The following is a 20776-nucleotide window of genomic DNA, read 5'->3' as shown; positions in this document are numbered from 1 at the left end:
CATGTAATTTTAAGACTTTTTAATAATACAACTTTATTCTCGTAATATTATGACTTTATCTCATAATATTATGCTTTATTCTTGAAAGAAAGAAATTTCCTCTTTTCCTCTTCAGTTTGGCCTTAATACTCCATCATAGAGAACCACTAAGGCAGATTTAAGGTAAAAAAAACAAACAAAAACAAGACACTGGTTTGGTGTAAATAACCAAACTATAATTAATGCACTTTACATTTGTATCAGTAAAAGTCAAGCACTTGCGACTGTGAGGTGGTGGGAGGCGGGGCCCCCAAAATCAAATTCAGCTTAGTGCCTCATAAAGTGTTGGGCCGGCCCTGCTGCAGTGTGTTAAGACCCACCGAGTTCTCACGCCCTTCACTATGTCTTACTTTCGGTTTGAGCTGGCGTCGGCATTTAAAGTGGATTCTCTTTATTGATGCTGTTGTTTCCTCCACACGAGGCAGAGACACTGGTGATGAGAGGCGGAGCAAACAAACACTGACATAAAAGTCAGTAGAAAGAGGAAAACAATTAAGAAAACACGCAGGTGTGTGAACGCCACTCACACGGCGGGTGAAGATCCGGGACCGTCCGCGCTCTCAGTCTCTCCTGCAGCCGGAGAGCGCGCACCACACACGGGATACACCACGGGAAGAGTGTCGGTGCAAACTTTGTGTTTGTCTGGGAAAACACACACACACACACACACACACACACAGCAGCCCAATGGAGAAGAGCCATGGATTCACGAGGACACTTCTTCATCATCACCATCATCATAACCGCGTAATCTCTTCATCATAAACAGGTTATCACCATGTTTCTGACGTGTGTTGACACCACGCTGGCGCTTTTTGCCCTCATGGTGTTTCCACTACTGCTGGAATGTACCACCACATGTCAGGTGAGATTAACACTTCACTATTATCATTATTATTATTATTATTATTATTATTATTATTTTTATAAAGATTCTATAGAAATAGGTCTCAAACTCCCCCAATCAATCTCATGTGACTCTCTCTCTTTTTTGTTATATTTGTGTATATGTATGTGTATATATACATATATATATATACACATACATATATAGATTAATTTTCGTATCATTATTATGTTTGTTTTATTTAATTAAGGAAAGTGCATATTACTAAACATATATATTGTGAATGTGCCAGGTTGTAGCCTGAGGCTAATTTCCACCTGTATATCGTTCCATGTCAAAACAAAATCTAATATTGTTAAAGAATATGAATATTTTCACATAATTTACCCACCTTTACTAAACCCATGGGACAACCTCATGTAGTTCTTCTGGAATCTACAAAGGATTTCAGATTACAAAATGAAAATGTGTTTAATCTTCATTGCAGTCAACACCTTTTTAAAGGTAAAATATAGTCTTGTTTTAAGGCTGCAAAGTAAGTTATTTGGTCCATAAAATGTTGCTCAGTGTTATCTAAACCTGGAAATTATGACGTTTTGTTTTGTCCTCAAACCAAAATGATTCAGTTTGAATGATTTATTTGAGACATGGAGCAAAACAACCAGAAAATATTCGCATTTAAGAAGCATCATGTACATCATGGTCTTCTTAATGGATTATTGTGGAAACTCTGTCTCAGTGACCACCATTTGAGACAAATCAGATGTTCTGATATGACTCTGTTCTACAGACAAGATGAAACCACTAATTACACACAGGATTTCTGCCAACAATGCAAAATTTATACTGAACTGACTGTAATTTAAAGCTCTTCTGGGTTCATGATGAACCTTTTTTCTTTTTATTTCCTGGTCTTTTCTAAAATAAGGCAAGAATCCATAGGTTTCTTTTTATTTACAAAGCAGAAAATGAGTGTTATTATTAATTTATGCCCAGAGCTTCAACTGTAATGCATCAAGTCATAAAGGTGAGAGTTTTTGTTCTCAGGTGTCACATAAAGTCCGCTCCTGAAAAGCTTTTTTACATTATACTCATGGAATCCAGGATATTTTAATAAGGAGGACAGCTGCATTTTACTTCTATATAATAACATATTCCATCCATATTTACATTTTCTACCACTTTATTCTCCACCTGAGGTTGGCAGAGAAGCTGGAGTCAAAACTAACTTACATTATTATTATTATTATTTTACCTTGTACAAATGCTGCTTTATATTTGTTGAAACTTACTCTGTTTATCTTCCTTCTCTTGTAGACGATAAACCAAAGTGGTAAGTTGTTTCACTTTGACATTTCAGTGGTTACAAGTGACAGACGTGTGTAATGATCCTTACTGTATTTGTGTTTGTGCGTGTGTTGTGTACAGATTATGTCGAGGGACCAGTGAAATTGACCCCGGTGGTGGTCCAGGGTCCCGGGGAGGCGTATTCTGAATGTATCACTCTCCGTGTTTGGATGAAGGCTCATGGTACGGTGACAAACACACTCTTTTTTCTTTTAACTTAATAGTACAAATCTTTTTTAAATGTATGAGGTACCGACACGTTTGGAGCTTTTCCACGACTCGGTGCGTACTTTTTTTTTTGTACCTGCTCTGACGAGGTTCCAAGCGAGCTGAGCCAATACTAAAATGTGACGCCGACAGACTGTCGTCCACTGATTGTCAGAGAGTGTCAGTACTGTATAAAGTGGAACAGACAAGACCAGCCCGACATACGGACACTCACATGACTCACCTCATAAAATCTATATGGAGTGACTTCATGGAACAAAAGAGTCACTGAGAGGTGGGAGGTTGGGTCTGATAGTCCAACGTGCTAAACAATAAAATCATTTACTGAGACCTCAAAATGAGTTTAACCTTTTAATTAACAGGATGATCAACGCATAGACTCATAATCACAAATAATCACAAAGAAATATCGGTCAACAAAAGCTACGGTGACCCAGCTCATCCTCTCTCTTTAACTATACCAGGTGAACAGGCGATTCTCTTCATTTAATATCCCGGCCCATACACTGTTTGTGATAGAAGCTTAACTAAATGCAAGCCACGCATCCCAACCCGTTCCATTGGCATTTTGGTCAAAGCTCCGCCCCCAAAAATTACTGGAACTCATGTTGTTTGTAACATTAGCTCAACTGAATCTCCAAAACAACCTTCTTCATGTGTCACTACAATATAGGCCTGGGGGAGTTTTGAGCAGATTATCACAATAATATCAAGTTTCATGTCAGACGAGGAAAAAAAACAAACAAAAAAACATGTGTCACTCTTATTTCTTCCAGACATCTGCAAAACCCCGAAGATTGAAATTCTCTCACGGACCACGCAGACATTTTGGCCCGTTGTGAAAAAGGGAAAAAAGAAAAATAAGGTTGGACTATGACTTTGTCTTTCTCATCCCTGAATATGTATAGAATGTCTTGTATAATTCATGTCGGGTACAAACAATGGTATCATTGTTTTCTCTCTGTCAGTGCATCAATGCACCAATTCCAGCTCAGAACGGAATCTCGTGTGTCAAACGGAAGGACTACAGTCCCAGCTCTCACTTGGTGAGCTCACTTTTTCTTTAATAGATGTGGAATCACTGATGCTCATGATTGTCTCTTACTGTGTTTTTGGTTTTCTTGTCTCCACAGTGGGAGTTTAAATATGATTGTATCAAAGCGGAAGCCGAGCGTGTTGTTTCTGTGACCTACAGCACAGCATCGACACCCTACACCGTCAACTACACTGTGCCAGGTACATCTTTTATTTGGGGCTGATTATTGATTAAAAATGTTTGGTACCGATATTGATATGTGGACTTTGATATTGATTCCTGAACGATATTGTCTTTGACACCGATTGTTTAACAAAAAAATGCCACTTTTTTGTGTCCAATACTGATACCGATATCACAAACTCTACCGAAAGTGTCTACCGATACCAATATTAGTCTGATACAGTCATTTTAGACCTTTTGTGAAGCTCAACACATTTGTGCTGAGTCATTTCAGAGACGTAATTTTCCAACTGTGTCACAAATATTGTTCTCCCAAAAAAGAAGAAATAAACAGCCCAAACATGACTCAGCTAAAATGTTTGCAGATTTTTATGTGCATAGTGAAGCATGAGATATGTACGATTTTTGGATTGTATCGGATTTTAAATTTTGTACGTATCCGATATCCGATCCAGTGACCCAGTCGTCTTCTTGCAAACAGCAACTTTAAATTCTCATATTTATTGTCATGCACTTCTTAACATACCTTCATTCATTAAACAAGCAGATAGATAGATAGATAGATAGATAGATAGATCGTAAGCTAACTAGCACGATAGATAGATAGATCGATCGTAAGCTAACTAGCATGATAGATAGATAGATCGATCGTAAGCTAACTAGCACGATAGATAGATAGATCGTAAATAGATAGATTAAGCCAAACTTAGATAGATAGAAAGATAGATAGATCGTAAGCTAACTAACGCGATAGATAGATGATTGTATAACCTATAGATAGATAGATAGATAGATAGATCGTAAGCTAACTAGCACGATAGATACATCGATAGATAAATAGATCATAAGCTAACTAGCACGATAGATAGATAGATATAGATAACTAGCACGATAGACAGACAGACAGACAGATAGATAGATGCGTATAGATAATAATAGATAGGATAGATAGATAGATAGATAGATAGATAGATAGATAGATAGATAGATAGATAGATAGATAGATAACTAGCACGATAGACAGACAGGTAGATAGATCGTAAGCTAACTAGCATGATAGATAGATAGATTGATCGCTCGATAACTAGCACGATAGAGATAGATAAAAGACAAAGGTTCTTCTAAGGTACATATTGTTAAGAAAAATGTGATTGTTGTTGTTTTAATAATCACAGTGGAAGAAGTTAGAGGTGCTGAGATGTCTGAACTCCTTACAAATTCATTATCTGGTTCAACATGTCCATCATCACTTCACTAAATCTGTCTTCACACCTTCTGTGTCTGTGTCACTTACTTTCCTAGATCCCGTCCCAGAGTTTGAGCTGTCTGTGAACCGCTCGTCAAAGTCCGTCACCGTGACTGTGCAGCTGGGAAAGAAAGTGCACACCATGTGGTGCTACAGAAACACATATGGAGCGTGCATGGGCGACTCAAGCTCCTCCCAAATCACTGTAAGGATTCTCACGGTCGTTTGCACACAATAGAAAAGAAGAAAAGAAAGAAAGAATACAATATGACTTTTCTTTTTTCTCCCTGTGATGTGATGTTTTCAGATCGATCCATCGAAATCTCCATCAGCTGTTCTTAACCTGTCATACCTGCTGCCCTGTGTGTGTGTGCAGGTACTTACTGAGCTCTCTATCACTTTCTGGTGTAAGGTTTTGTTTTCATTCCTGCACATATTATGTGCTGTCTGCTTTCTCAGGTATATTACACCTACACAGATGCACGGCGAAAACTAAAGTGTCCTTTTCTGAAGGAAAGTCTCTCAGGTGAGAGTCAACGTATGATCTGTGTGTGTGTGTGTGTGTGTCAGAGTGAAAGAGTGAAAACAAGGGTGCTTTTTTTCCTGTGGATTTAATACGATTGTTTTCTCGACAGAGGTTGGAGACGTGTGGCGTTCCTCTGAAGTCACTCTGTATGAGACAGGTTTGACGTGGAGCTCATTGTGTCCTGCCAGCAACATGAACGTCTCTGCTGCCCTCTGCTGGAAGCAGCGCGACCACCTCTGCATACCTGTGCTCAACTCCACGCTGGAGGAGAAGGACGGCGACGGGTCACACCTGGTGAGTGCAGAGAAAAAGAAAGTGGTTGAAATGTTTTCTTTAAATTGTAGAGAATGAAGCAAATAAATCTGCCTATGTACATCACTGTATTTTAATGTTGTTACTTGGTATAAAAAGTTTAACTAAACATTTATGCACATTTACATATCATTAAATTAGAAGAATATAAGAAAATGATCCAGTTAAATTGCAGCCGTCATCATTATAAGTTGCTTCAAATTGCAGTTTTTGATTTGAAAATTCTTCCTCCTTAATTAAACCTGGCTGCAAAGTCGACATTCCTAATAAGAAACTAACAGACTTTTCCCAAAAACAGATATTTGACACGTCTGCAGTGGACAAACACCCAGACATGTGTGTGCAGGTGGGAATCAAACATCCGCACATTTATGATAAATGTTAAGTTGCATTTTTGACATTATTTTGCATTTCCACGTGTACAGTTCTCTCTACAAGGCAGCCACAACATCACTTGTCCCTTCCAGGCTGGTGAGTCAAAATTCATTCATTCATTTGTCTTTTGAATTCATATTTAAATCTCAGTTTCTTGATGTCTTCTCTCCCTGACCTTTGACAGACGTGCCGTCCTGGGAGGTGGACATTGGACTGAGCAAAAAAAGTGTGTTTGTGTCTCTCACGTCTGCCGTCTCAGCTGAGTTCTCCTCTCAGCTCTGTGTCGTTAGCGAGGACGGTTGTTCACCCTTAGGCCCCGTTCACACACTCAGACTGGTAAGCCTGTTTAGTACAGTTCATGTTCATATACTGACTGAGAGAGACACTCAGATAGAGTCTCTCCGTTGTCCACGTTCTCCATGGACTCGCGAGTGATAAGTGGTTTACAAAGCGACACAAACTGCAGTTTCCAGTTGAGAAAGGCTGTCTAACGTGCGATTAAGTCCTGACTTAAGTTGCTGACTTAAGATTCTATGAGGTCACAGCCTTTTGTCAAGTCCTTGTGTCCCCACTCGCACGTTTTCAGGGATGTCGAGTGTCCGTGTCTCAGACTGCCTCCCGGAGACAGCAGTGTCCTGGCTGCACTGACGATGTCTTTCAAGGAACCTGAACTTTGCCTTTTTAATGTTCATATGGGTATGTGGCAGTGGGGCTTGGTTAGAGCGACGGCTGCTGGAGGAAAGGAAGGAGTGGCTCAGCCGGTGATCAGACAGCTGGACAGAATCAGGTAATTAGTCAGCTATATAAGCATGTTTGTAACCTGGTTCTGGTCTCTTGCAGTAGGCTGGGTCCTCACACGGACACACAGAGAGAGAGAGAGACGGAGAGACACCGAGAGACACAGAGACACAGAGAGTCAGAACAGCGCAGCGCAGGAGAGCGCTGACACACCAGCCACAGCTGACTTCTTATGTTTTGTTTGGTTGATTATTTTCAGTTACAATAAACCGGTATATTTGCTCCCTCAACGCCGCCTCCTCGTCCTTCCCGAACCCCAGTGAGTGGGAAAAGCTCACAGTGGCACCTGAATAGGGACCACATGGAAGGACGAGGAGGCGGCGTTGAGGGAGCAAATATACCTGTGTCTCTCTGTGTCTCGGTGTCTCTCCGTCTCTCTCTCTCTCTCTCTCTCTGTGTGTCCGTGTGAGGACCCAGCCTACTGCAAGAGACCAGAACCAGGTTACAAACATGCTTATATAGCTGACTAATTACCTGATTCTGTCCAGCTGTCTGATCACCGGCTGAGCCACTCCTTCCTTTCCTCCAGCAGCCGTCGCTCTAACCAAGCCCCACTGCCACAGGGTATAAAAATGTGTGTGTTCTTACAGGAGGGGAAACCTGCAGAGATGAAGATAAACATGCCCGCTGACTCTCTGGTTCAGAAGCCGTGTGTGCAGGTAAATGACATGGTACTACATAAACGTACAACTTTGTGCCGAACTGAGAAAGTCGGTGAATTTAAATCTTCTATCTCCTTATTTTTTCCCCTCTTCTCTTCTTGTTGTGTTTTTTTTTTTGCAGGTGTGGCAGTCAGATCCTGCTCTTCATGGGAAACGGATTCTGTGCTGGGACTGTACGTGAGCTCGACATGCATGCTTTTCACTTCATGCACAGCTGCACACACACACACAGCTCCCTTTACAGTTAAAATAAGCCTTTTTGTCTTCCTCCGCAGACACACACCACAGACGTGGCATGTATGCGTTTGCAGCTTTGATTCTCGTGGTTGTTTTTGCGTCACTGGGAGTTTTCATCTACCGTCTCACGAGAAGTGGAGCAGCAGGTTAGTTCAGTTTAAAGACACTGATACGTTTGACTCTGACGAGCCATTTTCTCAGATTCTAAATCTGTTTCTTTGATTTTGTCCTCCACCCCTCCCATGTTTTGTCTCGTGTGTCCAGGCTGGCTGTACGTGCAGAAGCCAGTGTTGCTGGTGTGTTCATCAGAGCAGTCAGCCCACGTGTCTGCTGTGTGCGCTTTAGCCTCACTTCTGCAGGGGGAGCTAAATGCCACAGTGCACACGGCTCTGTGGGCCCAAAGCTCACAAAGTGGGACTGGGACCAGGACCGGAGTGGCAGATCTGGGTCCACTTCCTTGGCTGTACGGGCAGTGGGAGTCTGTGCGCAGGGCTGAAGGAAAGGTGCTCATTATTTGGAGTCATGAGGCCACGACATCCTATGAGAAATGGAAGACGAAGAGGGAAAACACGGATAAGAAGGAGGAATATAAAAAAGGCGGCGAAGATTGTGACGAAGAAGACTGGTACCAACAGAGGGAGCCCTCTTCGGTGATAGCACCGATGTTTGCAGGTGCTCTGGCCTGCCTGCAGGGGGCACTGCAGCAGTCCAAAGGTCAAGGGGTGGCCATTGTGTATTTCCAGGGCCTGGGCCACAGCAGAGACATCCCCAAAGCCTTCAGAGAGGTCCCTCGCTACTGCCTCCCGCAGGACTTCAGGGGTTTGATACAGGAGCTGGGAGGCATTAAGAGAAGGACCAACACTCAGGGTCAATTAAAGACGCACTGTTGGCCAAGAGTGCTGGCTAAAGTGCAGTCCATATGGCTGGCACGACAGCTGGCTCACAGACTGCAAACGCTGCTGCCTCAGACCGCGGGCCGTGGAAGGAGAGCGCAGAGGCGGAGTGTCGCGTCGTCAAAGAGAAAGATTTCAGATAAGAAGCCGGGTGAGCTCGAGCGGTCACTGGCTGCAAATGGAGCGAGTCCAGAAGCCGCACACGAGCGAGAGCCTCTCCACGGGTCACGGCTCAGGGCAGAGGAGCTTTAATCTCAGGTTTCACAGGAGAGCAGACTTTTGTTCTGCAGGAAACGTGAGACATACATGAGAAACCGGAGCTGGCGTTCTTTTGTGAGCAGCTCGGAGCCAAAACACTCACAACAACAACTGTTCTTCACTAAAAACTGCATATTTGCATATTGAGAAGGTGAGCGCTGCAGCGACTGAGGCTCTTTTATGGCTGAAACCAATCACAAACACCCGACTTATCTCTGTAAAAATGCTAACCGCACGGTTGCAAATGATACCTCACTTTCTTCATGAAAGCCTTGTGACAGCACAGCACAGCACAGTACAGTATTTTTTTGCATTTGCATTTGCTCTTTCAAGGTCGCATCTTTCAACCATTACAAGTGAGACTTGTTTCTCTGCAGCCCTGTATTTAAAATTAACATTTAAATAAACTTATTTAACCTTTATTTGACCAGGAAAAAGTCCCATTGAGATGAAGAGCCTCTTTTCAAGGGACACCTGGCCAAGCTCATCTAAAACTCGGGACATCTTTGTAAATCCTTCTCCAGTTCTTTCAATTTTTACACACCGACTACCTCTCAATACTCAAGAACTCAACGTACGTCCAACACGGTGACGTTCCTCTGGTGTCCAGTTCCAAGATAATAAAGGAATCACACCCCAATTCAAAACGTTGAAGAGTCTCTTTTGCCAGGGAGATTCTTTTCTTTCATTTCTGTATAAACATGTTTGGTTAATTGTCATGTGTCAGATCCAGGCAGAGATGGAAAGTGAAAAGTGCGTCTGCTCCGAGCAGCAGTGGACACCTGCACAAGAAAAAAGCACGAGTACAAAGCCCCCAAAGGACGACACTGCACAAACCTGCTCAGTTTACAGAGAGCAGACCGCGAAGACGAGACATCTTGGAAGTTTGAGAACTTCAGAAACTTCAGGACTTCAAGACATTCTGATTGTAGCTGCAGGACACATTTGATATTAAGTTAAGGGACTGGAGCCTCTGGAGGTTCCTGCCAGGAATCCCGATAAGGAGCGCATTACAGTAGTCCAGCCTGGTTGAGGGAAAGACCATTTACAGTCCAAAAAGACTCCTACTGTCTCCTTGGCAACATCCTTTCGCACATCTGGGATACTGTCCTCAACTGGAGACAAACGGGGACGTAGTCATCCCCCGCTGTCTCACAAACTTATATAAAGCTCAAGTTACATTCATGCCATTTCACTCTGTTTCACTAAAAGAACTTGAAATTCGATTGACGTGACTGAACCAAACCAAGCTCCACAATCATTCCTGCAGACCTGGTCCCACTGGGATGTCCGTGCTCTTGACTGCATGTCCATCGCAGGAAAATGCACAAAAAAATGAATGATCTTACCGAATCATTGTAGCTATCTTATGCCAAATAGTAGAGGGAAAGATAACGCCAGTATTATTCAAATACTGTCAACCGTACATGTTCTGTGCAGAGGTCGCCTGAAAATCTTACTAGAATGTTAAAGCCGTTAAAAGTGAGACTCGGGTACTTTCCCAGGTCAAAACATATCTCGGTCTGTGCTGAAAGTTGGCACGAAATATTTGTTTTTGTTTTTCCTGCTTCAGTGAGCAGAGACATCAACACTGCCGGGGTTACACAATAAAACATATATCATGAATGTAGAACAAGGAGTGACATCAACATGAATTCAATACACTCCAGTGTTTTGAGTGACAGATCCATCAGGAAGTGAACTGTAACTGTAACCTGCAACACAATAAACACTGAAAACATGAAAACAAGCAACTTTTCCTGTTTTTGCATAAAGTTCAGCACTGACGGCTTAGTCTCGTGTCAGGAGACGAGCACGCCTGGAAATGGGAAGAAAAGCCTGTTTCATGAAGCAAATTCAGGGCATTTGAATAGATATGAACGTCATAAATTTGAGCTGCGGGGTCTTGACAGTTTGTTCCTCGGACATATGGTGATCAGTGTTCCACAGGTTAATGATTAAATGAGAACTCAAGACAAATCAAACGTCAACTGCTGTTTTAAACCGTTTCTATTCACCACTTTACGTCCTGAGAGAGCAGATAATGTGCGGACAGCTGACGTCACGTGCGCTGGTGTAGCACAAATGTTACACTTGGGAAATTTGAGAGATTATGATCCAAAAAAAAGTTGGCATATTCAACAAAAGTGTCATTTTGATGTTATCTTAACAACGTCTTATTTTGAGTCAACCTGTCATGCGTGCCTCTGTCTGTTTGGTGTTTATGGGCTGGATTCTGTCGACTGAATCACGCGCCAAACAGAAAAAAACGTTGCGTGCCAAGTTTCTTACAATCCCTCCTGACACGCCCACTCCACACCTGAGCTGTCCGTCACAGGCAACAGGAGCACTTGTCTCTCAGGTAGATCCTGAGGCAGCTGCCCTTCACTCTTCAGTGTCTTGGATGAGCAGAGCTGATCTGTTGGGGAACGTCCTGGTGCCAAGTGCAGGAGCACGTTTGAAGTCATGGCTCTCTGCACGTTCCTCCAGCAGCCGCACGTTCTCCTCTTCTTCTTCTTCTTCTTGCTGCCGCTGCGCTTCTGGTTCTGTGTGTCTGCAGACGTGCTGGAGGTGATGAGTGACGAGGAGGCACCTGAACTCAAGTGCACTGAGGTAATTATTATTATTATAATAATAATAATAATAACAATAATAATAATAATAATATGCTGAGTCTGAGTTTTTAGGCTGAACTAAAACACAATAATCCTCAGTCTAAGGAGAAATCTAACTTCTTTTATGGTGTAGTTTTCTTTTGAGGCAGTTATGTCATAACTGATTAATATCTTGATTGATCTATTTATGCATTGTGTAAACACAATGTGAGATATAACATATTTAAGATAAGATGTGGATAAGATGAACTTTTTTTTTTTACAAGCGATAAAAAAGGAACGGAAACAAAAACTAGAACTTTTATCTAATAGAAATAGAATAATACATCTAAACAATCTTTAATATAAAATACCAGCATAATACAGTATTTATTTATTCATATTTTGTCGTTTTTGTGATACTGTGGGTGCTGATAGAGAGTGGTTGTCTCCTCCTGTTTGTTGTTTTCTGCTCCTAAACAAGTTTACATCCACATTGAACTTATATCTTCACCTTTCAGAAGCAAAAATAACTCTTAATTTATCTAATAACTAATCTTTTTGGTCATTTCAACCGACCCTAGTTTCCCCTGCACCTCATAAACCGGACAACATGTAGTTCATTCGCTTGTTTATTATTTGGATAACTTGCTATTAAAAATGCAAGAAAATTCCATGATAGGTTGTTTATAATTCAGTTATTCTACTTTTTCTCCTTCGCTTATGTTCTTTTTTTGTTTTGTTTCTAGTTAAAGAAACGGAGCCAGTTTATTCACGCAGGTTAACAAAGTTGATTGTGCAAGCTTCAGGTTTTTGTGCTGAGACAGATCAGAGTTTAATGCCCATTACTTATTCACTATTGCGGCCCAGCAGGACACTTTACTCCCCCTGCTCAGTTACCAAAGGGGAACGAGTGTTGTTGACTGAATTTAGTTTTGCCGAGTTAAATTCTACAAGGAATTCAACTTTTATTCATGGTTGACTTACATCTACTTTGTGTGAGTGACTCGTGAGGTGTGTCGTAGTACGGGTGAGCGGATGTGTTGTTGACAAGGTTTGCTCACTTAGCGCTAACATCTTTGTTTTTCTTCAGGGTTTGACTGACTGCCACGTGAACTCGGGTAATAACAGCAATGTGAACGCATCAGCATCATCATCATCATCATCATCATCATGATGTCATGTCCTGGTAATGACAACATCTCTCTCTCACTGTCCCCACAGTCTCTGCGTTCTCTGCCGTCCTGCCTGAACCTAACGATGCAGTGGATGTGACACACGTGCAGCTCAGAGTGATGCTGTGCTGTTCAGCCACACAAGACTGTGAACTCTGCCTGCGAGTCATCATCACAGTCAGAGGTAGAAAACTTACACACTGCAGCTTTAAGTGTACGTTCAAACCATTGAAACACACGAGTCCACACAATGCTAGTGAAGCCTATCAGCTCCATGTACCTTTCTCTGTTTTCCCTTGAAGTAAAACTGTTTTTTTTAAGTTTTTGTCTGTCGCAACGTTGCCGCGCTTCACATAGCGACACTTTTTACGTCAATAAGAAGCAAGACAGCTTCAAACTGTGGCTGAAAACACCAAGATATGGATTCTACTGCTAAAAATAAACCTGGATAATTAAATATAGTCTTAATTTATGAGATTACATTTGTAAATTTACGAGATTAAAGTTGTGAGAATAGTCTTAATTTATGAGATTAAATTTGTAAATTTACGAGATTAAAGTCGTGAGAATAAAGTCTTAATTTACACAATTATAGTTGTGAGAATAGTCTTAATTTACAAAATTAAAGTTGTGAGAATAGTCTTAATTTATGAGATTAAATTTGTAAATTTACGAGATTAAAGTCGTGAGAATAAAGCTTTAATTTACGAGATTAAAGTTGTGAGAATCGTCTTCATTTACGAGATCAAAACCGTAAATTTACGAGATTAAAGTCGTAAATTTATGAGAATAAAGTCGTAATATTCTTTAATCTACGTTAATCTAGAATAAAGTCGTAAATTTACAAGAATAGTCGTAAATTTACAACGACTTCTCATAAATTTACGACTTCTAAATTTACAACTTTATTCTCGTAAATGTACGACTTCTTCACAATCTTTGAGACAACAAATTCAAATTCGTACATTTACGAGAATAACATCGTAAAGTCTTTAAAATGCTGTGAAAAAGATCATGATGAATAATATATAACTGTGATAGCCTGTCATGACGCGATGTCGTGATACTGAAACCAGGTTTCATTACTTTGACCGGCCGTGGTTTTGTCACATGTGAAGCTGCAGAGGACGATCGTGTGAAGCAGGTTTCTGAAGAGTCTGGTGACCACGCCGATGAGGACGAGTTCCTCAGCCTGAACCCACCGTCAGAGGGAAGTGGTCAGCATGTGCTCCCTGAACCACCAGGTCGAAAACGATAGAAAACTCTAAACACACTCGCTCTCTTCTTATCTTTGAGTTAGTTTTGGATTTTTAACTCCTCTCTTATCTCCTGCAGCTTTGGTTCAAGTGTGTCTCAGCTCTCCGGGTCGTCAGGAGGTTTGGAAGACGCTGCAGTTCAAACTGAGCCAATCTGGTGTAATCCAGTCTTCCCAAACTCCCGCAGAGAAGGTGCAGTAATCCTGCTGTCAGTGTTCCGTTAAAATTGATGTTAAATACCTCTATATTCTGACAACTATCGCTGATTTTGAGCGTTTGCTTGGCAGCACGAGAAAAAGTGTTCCATATGGATATATGAAGGTGTTAGTGAATGGCAGAATCTAATCCCCCACATTCAAGAGCTTAATCTGCTTTGAATAAAACTTTGAACTCTTCTAACGTCTCACTTTTAGTCTCCAGAACATCTTTGTCTTGTATTGTATCCAGCAGATGCAGCTGCTGCTGACAGAGACTGTGGCGTTCGACAGTCCCGTCGTGGTCCACGTGTATGCGCGTTCAACGGGAACTCACGACATCGTCAAAAATATCACAATCCCATCTTTGGAAGAAGGTGAGGCTTCATCACTGGGATGGAAACAAAAGATGCAGTGAATTTGTAGAGTAATGGCACTGAACTGAATTCTTCCCTTTCTACCTTTCAGTTTGCTCCATGAACCTAGAGACGACGGTGAAGGAGTGTGATGGTTAGAGAACTTTACCCTGTAAAATAAATGTATACATGTTTTTATGTACATTTTCCATCTGTTTTGTAAGAAAAGTAGAAATGTTTTATGTCCCGGACTCATTTAACCCAAAGTAAAATGTCTAAAGCATTCACTTTTTATCATTTTGATTATCACAGCTCAGAGAGAATTTATGTTTATTATATGTTCCTAACCCATTCCTATTACATACAACTCTTCTTTATCCCATTACCAAATATTTACACAATACTTTACACAGTGTTCTTAATGTTCTTAGTACAACACAAGAATATTTCTGCCTCTAAACACTAACATTTCCATTATTGTCCTGGATTAAACTACAGTTCTTTATCCTTGTATTTTGTACAAGGATGAAGTTTATTTTATTTGGAAGTGAGTTGTTTGCTGCTTTGAATATTATTTGCGACGTTTTAAAATATAAATATCAGAATATTTTGAGTTGTTTATGCATATATATACATATACATACATATATATATATACATATATATACAGTCAATGGTAAGGCAAGCCAGGGCAAGCCAGGGCAAGCCAGACTATAATAATCATAATAATCAAAATTAGAAGACAAATGCTTCAACATTCTCTTACATTTTCTTAAATAACAGAGATTTCTTGACATGCGCGTGTAGTTTGGTGTTCTTTCTCGTCTGATCTGACAGATTTTTACATTTATTGGTAACTGACACCTTCACAGCTCACTTATAATTCACGCCGTGTCTCCTCGCGTCTCATCAGCTCCCAGACTCCGGGCTGAGTTCGATTCCGAGAGAAACGCGGTCCTCCTGCTGCTGGAGGACGCCGACGCCAGGCGAGACGACCTCATGTATCGGATGATTTGGAACGAAAGGCCTGGAGAGATTCTGTCATGGGTCAGTCTGTTAGCTACGTTATCCAGACCCCGTATTATATTCAGAATATGAATCAATGCCATATAAATATTCATAATGTCTGTATGTATCTGTGTGACCTCATTTTTTAACCTTTGCAGCCAAAGGGCAAGAGAGAAATGGTTATATCTTCAAACGTCATCGCTCCATGTCTGTGTTTCCAGGTAGTTCATGTGTTAATCTAACAGATTATAAATGGCAGCTATACAGATTAACTAAATACATAAATAAATAAATGTTTGTTTTCAGGTTTGGTGGAGGGGAAAGGAGCTTCGAAGACAATTATGCCCTTTCATGAACCAACGAGGTAAAAGAGGATCACGTTTTAAAAAAAAAACACAAATCATTTCATACAACTTCAATTCTCTTTATTTATTTTGGCAGATGCACTTGAAAGAATGCAGCACAACGTGTCCGTGTCTGTGGAGGAGTTTCAGACGAGGGAGGGAGGCACTGGCCTGAGCTGGAATGTGACTGCCCCCTGCAGACTGGAGGCAGACGTGTGGCTGTGCAGGAAACATGTGGCCAGAGGCCAATGTGACGAGGTGACAGGCTCCAGACAGAGGCTCCATCAACATGAACATGCAGGATGGAGTGCAACGCGCAACGGACACTGGGTAAAAAAGAAAAACATCAACTGCACACGCCTGTCTCTGTTATACTGAGCTAGTTCTCTCCACACGGCCAAGACATATAATCTAAGCCAGTGATTCTCAGACTTTTTATATCAATTACCACCTGAGTCATAAAGTAACAGTGGTGTAAATAGACTTTTCACAGGAGGCTGATTTAGTCCCAATCAGATAATTTGCTCTCTCGTCATCCTCCTCTTCCTCACATACACTTCACACACTGGTATAGTGACATTAGATTAAGATGGAGCGAGAGATAAGGTGATTCTAATTATTATTATTATTAACATTATTATTATTGTTATTATTAATAATTATATTATTAATATTAATGATATTATTATTAATAATAATAATAATAATAATATCATTATTATTATTATTCCATCATTATTATTATTATTATTATTATTATTATTATTATTAATAATAATAATAATAATAATAATTATATTATTAATATTAATGGTATTATTAATAATAATATCATTATTATTATTCCTTCATTATTATTATTATTATTATTATTATTATTATTATTATTATTAATAATAATAATAATAATAATAATAATAATAATAATAATAATAATAATGATGATGATGATGATGATGATGATAATAATAATAATATTAATAATAATAATAATAATAATAACAATAATAATAGTAATAATAATATTAATAAAAAAATGTGTGTGCCCAGCTCCTCCCCAATCCCCAGTTTTTCCTGATTTTCCTCCAGAGGAAGCTCATGCACCACTGGTGGTACACGTACCACAGTTTGAGAAACATGTATCCAGAGAAATGCTGGTTACAAGCTCTTCCCACTTCTCTTGATCTCTGTTGTGCATAAGAGCCACGACTAATGGCCTGTACACATGATGTTTTTCGTCGACGGCGTCTCCTCTGGTCGTGCTCCATCAGGTCTTAGAACTCGTACAAACCTAAGTACTGAAGTGAAGCTTGAGTAAAAAGAAAAGAAAAAGAAATCATATGATATCAGACGTCATGAAAGGAAATGAAATGCTGTACAGAACTGAAGATGTTTAGTGTGAAAGTCAAAGTAAACACTAATGTCCACACCACACATCATCACACATGAAAACACCTTCACTCATCATTTCCTGACCAGGGACAAAGACGACGAATGAGCTGAAGCTATATAGACATTACATGTTCCATTTTGTGGCAATGTCAGATGTATTGTCCATGTTAAATAAACAATAAAATAAGTACAATAAAGATTCAATTAGATATTTTCCTTAAAACTAACTTTATTTTGTCTTTTACACTCCTTTTGGAATTTAAGAACGGTGTATTTACACATCACAACTTCTTCTTTACGTGACGTTTACTGAATAAATGAACAGTGATGGCTCACATTCAGTGGAAAAATATAAAAATTGTTTGCAAACTGAAAAGAAAATGTATATCGGTATGAACTATCACATTGAATACATCAGTTTCTAAACAAATTTCTGCCTCACGATAACTGTACATTTCTTATTTTCTAATAACATTTTTCATTCACTTTTCAGAAAACAGGGGAGTTCAATTTGTCATCACACCCTCTGCTCTGTGTTCAGGTGATACTTGGCTTTGTGTCTAATTTAATGTATAATGTGTAAATATACATAGAGTAAGAGTTTGCAGATATGTTACGTGAATTATTTGGCTCATTTGCAGATAAAGATACATGGGATGGAGTCGTTCTTAGAGCCTCAGTGCCCGTTTGCCAGTGAGGGTGTTAATAATTATTCAGATGCATATTAATGTGTAACTGTTATCAGGTCAAATAAAGACAAATTATTAACCAGACACAGTAAACTGGCCAATGATGACATTTTTATTTATTTTCCCCAGCATCCCGGTGGAGATGGAGTCTGCCGCTCCTCGTCGGGTTGCTGCTGATGTGCCTGACCATACTAGGAGCCTATTTTATACAAGGGGTCCTGAAAGGTCAGTTATCTATTTGTGGGTCATTAAATATTAATAGCAGCTAAAGTGTGTGTGTTCTGTTTTTCCCTCAGGCTACGTTTGGAGGTGGTTGAAAGAAGACGACGTTAAAGGTCTGTGCAGATGTGACATCAGTTTCTTTTTCTCGTCCTCTTAAAGGGACAGTTCAAGCTTATGTCTATAATGTCCTAAGAACATTTCTGCAGCTTCAAGTAACCTTTGACGGTCTTTTTCGCCTGGAAACTCATGTTTGTGAACTGCCGACTCTCCAGGACCAAAGTCCATACAAAATGTCAGTCCTGCCTTTTTGGTTAAGTTTGATGGAGGGGTATCAGAACAAAGATTTTCAAAAATAACTGATGGAGGCAACAGTGGATCAACAACTCCTATCTGGCATTATGTAACATTTCTGATTATCTCTATGGACTTTGGTGTGAAGAGTGAGTGGTTTACAAAGCAACACAAACGTCAGGTGTTGTTTTTATTTATTAAGTCTTTTGCTAAGTGGCTAAAAGTAAATAGTTGTTCCTTGTTTTCAGTAAGAACGAGGGTCCATTGTCTCAAGCTGGTCCCTGACACAGGGGCAAGGCAACGGCACATCACGCTACAATGAGTTTTGTCGTCTTCTGTTGCAGGTGCAGTGGGTGGTGGCCATGTGGTGTTGCTGTACTCGTCCGATGACAGCCAGGATCTGCCGGAGTTGATGTGTCACCTCGGCTCCTCCCTCCAGACTCTGGGTTTCAGTGTGTCTCTGGATCTGTGGAGCCAGTCAGAGCTCAACGTACTGGGGCCCGTGCCTTGGCTTCATTCGAGACTGGACCGACTGAAGCGGCAGGGCGGTAAAGTGGTGCTCGTGCTGACGCAGGCCTCATGGAGAAGAGCTGAAGAATGGGGAACTCAGAGCTGGGAGAGAAGCACTCCCAGAGATGGGAATCGACACAGGGAGGGGGAGACAAGCAAACCTACTCCTTCTCCCTGTGTCGACGCCTTCAGTGCGTCACTGAGCTGCATTCTCGCAGACTATCTACAGGGCCGCGCTGGTGAGCGGTTCATGTTGATACAGTTTGAGTCACTTCCACCAGAACCTCAAGGTTGTTTCAGGCCACTGCCAGAACTTTTTCGCGGCCTTCACGTCTACAGCCTCCCCTCCCAGAGTCTGGGTTTCCTGACTGAACTGGCCGGAGCTCGTCGAATGACGACCGCGTCAGCCAGACGTAAGAGGGCAGGGGGCCTCAGGGTGGCATCTCGAACTCTCGCAAGAGGGCTGTCGGGGTTTACAGCAGGGACAACGATATTACACCTGGCAGCCGTGTCTCCGCGTTGCGTTGGGGTACAAGAGGAAGCCGTGCCGTTACAGCAGTGTCTGATTACGCCTCCTTCCAGCCCGGACTCAAGATCCAAGGTCAGTGAAATGGAATGGGTCTGATGACAGGAGAGGATGACCCATGATGACCAAACCTCAGTTTTCAGATGAGAAGACAGTAATGACATGAAGGAATCTGGAGTAATCCTCTGACTTCTTCACACTGGCACGACTCCAGCAGGGTTACAGTTTCAGGAACCAAACTTTGAACTGAATTGAAATAGAATTGGAACCAACCAAGGATTGGAGTTGGTTACCACCAGGAACCCAAAAATACATCCTCAGTGGGCATGTTAATGTAACCTGTAGATGAGAAGAAGGAAAGACAACGTGAAGATGTTGATGGAAACAAAGAACATGCAGGGGCCTCCAGAAGAAGCAAAAGGTTTGGTAGTGATTTGGGAGTCCCCTGAATTAGCACAATGTGATCTACCATGTTTCCACAGTTGTGTTTACATCCTCCCATCTTCTGAATTGAACACTGTTGATGCGTCAGGTAGTGGAACATTGGTTCTGCTTGACAAGTGTGGGCTGGTTCGGACCGAGGGTCCAAATGGAACTAGAGCCTGAACGGGAACCATACCAGTGCTTACTGGTGTGAAAACAATATGAGAGATACTTGTTGAGAGATTATTATTTTTCAACCTCTTTAGACATCTAGGGCCTTGTAGCCATTAAAAACGTGTTTATTTTGTTTGGCTTTAAGTGCGTAACTTTGACACATGAAACTAAGGGAAACCACAGAAAGGTGGTGTGTGGTGAGTTTATTTCAAAAAGAGCTTACATCGCATGTTCAGCTACAGAAATCTTTCTAAAACCTACAAATTTTCTGAAAATCACCTCATTTGTATTTGCACCCAGTGTATTTTTGGCTTATCACGATACATTCAGCCTGTCATGTGTCTTGAAAACAATGATATCAGACAGAGCATCAGTTCTTAAAGGGAGAGACAAGCATAAGCTGATTTTCTTTTTGTCTTATGTGCATTTATTTACTCGTAATGACAATCTGGGTGTCCATGTATTGACTTTTTATTTGAGAGACTCAAATAAAAATCTTTTAACTCAATTCAGACATTTCCTCTCTCAGAGTGTAGTGATTTTTTTGTCCAGACTGGTTATAACAGTTTAATACTGTTTTAAATGCGTCTTGGAAACAATACATAGCAATTCGGCAAATACAAAAGTTGGCATAT

General features: G+C 40.8%; 2 protein-coding genes across 4 annotated transcripts; both read left to right on the top strand.

The window, feature by feature from the left end:
- The first annotated feature begins 346 nt into the window (after window positions 1–346).
- Window positions 347–10737, top strand: LOC122777794 (interleukin-17 receptor E). Its single transcript, XM_044039276.1, has 17 exons — window positions 347–904; window positions 2204–2219; window positions 2315–2416; window positions 3238–3326; window positions 3430–3507; window positions 3595–3697; window positions 4983–5131; window positions 5234–5302; window positions 5386–5452; window positions 5562–5746; window positions 6063–6110; window positions 6190–6235; window positions 6324–6475; window positions 7528–7596; window positions 7721–7772; window positions 7875–7982; window positions 8101–10737. Exons 1-17 carry the CDS (start codon window positions 818–820, stop codon window positions 8979–8981), a joined length of 2301 nt encoding a protein of 766 aa, XP_043895211.1. The 5' UTR covers window positions 347–817; the 3' UTR covers window positions 8982–10737.
- A 680-nt stretch (window positions 10738–11417) lies between these two features.
- On the top strand, window positions 11418–20649 carry wu:fl23c11. 3 transcript variants are annotated; one of them, XM_044037383.1, is made up of 16 exons: window positions 11418–11600; window positions 12675–12702; window positions 12806–12940; window positions 13881–14000; window positions 14092–14204; window positions 14460–14583; window positions 14675–14716; window positions 15476–15609; window positions 15729–15791; window positions 15877–15934; window positions 16012–16244; window positions 17800–17847; window positions 17948–17999; window positions 18125–18220; window positions 18292–18330; window positions 18853–20649. In XM_044037383.1, the coding sequence occupies exons 1-16, from the start codon at window positions 11454–11456 to the stop codon at window positions 19641–19643; spliced, it is 2223 nt and encodes a 740-aa protein (XP_043893318.1). In that variant the 5' UTR covers window positions 11418–11453; the 3' UTR covers window positions 19644–20649. The 3 variants fall into 3 exon arrangements, with proteins under 3 accessions (XP_043893318.1, XP_043893317.1, XP_043893316.1); XM_044037382.1 differs by having other exon boundaries at window positions 13875–14000; window positions 14463–14583; XM_044037381.1 differs by having other exon boundaries at window positions 13875–14000.
- Window positions 20650–20776: the final 127 nt, after the last annotated feature.

The sequence above is a fragment of the Solea senegalensis genome, linkage group LG11 (assembly GCF_019176455.1).
Source record: "Solea senegalensis isolate Sse05_10M linkage group LG11, IFAPA_SoseM_1, whole genome shotgun sequence".
NCBI lineage: Eukaryota > Metazoa > Chordata > Actinopteri > Pleuronectiformes > Soleidae > Solea > Solea senegalensis.
The sequence above is the reverse complement of the archived record's forward strand: the minus strand, read 5'-3'. Positions and strand labels throughout refer to the sequence as shown.

What these genes read in the sequence shown, in the direction of transcription:
- LOC122777794 (XM_044039276.1), top strand. Translation starts at nt 818, where the DNA reads ATGTTTCTGACGTGTGTTGACACCACGCTGGCGCTTTTTGCCCTCATG. An exon ending in ACGGCGACGGGTCACACCTG is followed by an intron (nt 5,747 to 6,062) that starts GTGAGTGCAGAG and finishes TCCCAAAAACAG; the next exon opens with ATATTTGACACGTCTGCAGT. An exon ending in ACGGATTCTGTGCTGGGACT is followed by an intron (nt 7,773 to 7,874) that starts GTACGTGAGCTC and finishes CTTCCTCCGCAG; the next exon opens with ACACACACCACAGACGTGGC.
- wu:fl23c11 (XM_044037381.1), top strand. Translation starts at nt 11,454, where the DNA reads ATGGCTCTCTGCACGTTCCTCCAGCAGCCGCACGTTCTCCTCTTCTTC. An exon ending in TGTGCTCCCTGAACCACCAG is followed by an intron (nt 14,001 to 14,091) that starts GTCGAAAACGAT and finishes TATCTCCTGCAG; the next exon opens with CTTTGGTTCAAGTGTGTCTC. An exon ending in CAACGCGCAACGGACACTGG is followed by an intron (nt 16,245 to 17,799) that starts GTAAAAAAGAAA and finishes TTCACTTTTCAG; the next exon opens with AAAACAGGGGAGTTCAATTT.